The 248-nt window shown below is 65.3% G+C and overlaps 1 protein-coding gene across 1 annotated transcript in view; it reads right to left on the bottom strand.

The window, feature by feature from the left end:
* Positions 1-29: 29 nt before the first annotated feature.
* The window catches only part of SLAMF1 (signaling lymphocytic activation molecule family member 1), a gene marked incomplete at both ends in the record, with an annotated part of 889 nt that continues 670 nt past the window's right edge, over positions 30-248 (bottom strand). Inside the window, one exon of the mRNA XM_010294929.1 lies at positions 30-151. Coding sequence (XP_010293231.1) covers positions 30-151 — 122 coding nt within the window. The remainder of the gene's footprint in view (positions 152-248) is intronic.

The following is a 248-nucleotide window of genomic DNA, read 5'->3' as shown; positions in this document are numbered from 1 at the left end:
TGGGTGCAAAGCCCCAGGGTGCCGGTGACCCCGCTGTCCCAGCTGTAGGAGACGTCGTCCCCTCGCTCGGCCGTGCAGTTGAGGGTGACGGTGCAGCTGCCGTTGGCCAGCGCCCAGCCGAGGATCTGGATGCTGGGATCGGACACCGGCTCTGAAGAGAGGGAGGGAGGGGCTGAGGTTTGCGTCCGGGCAAGGACGCAAACGTCAACTCAGTGCCTGCCTAGGGAATCCTGCCAGCCTCTCCTAAA

This window comes from Phaethon lepturus, unplaced genomic scaffold, assembly GCF_000687285.1.
Source record: "Phaethon lepturus isolate BGI_N335 unplaced genomic scaffold, ASM68728v1 scaffold33319, whole genome shotgun sequence".
Classification (NCBI taxonomy): Eukaryota; Metazoa; Chordata; class Aves; order Phaethontiformes; family Phaethontidae; genus Phaethon; species Phaethon lepturus.
This window is presented reverse-complemented; position numbering and strand designations above follow the sequence as displayed.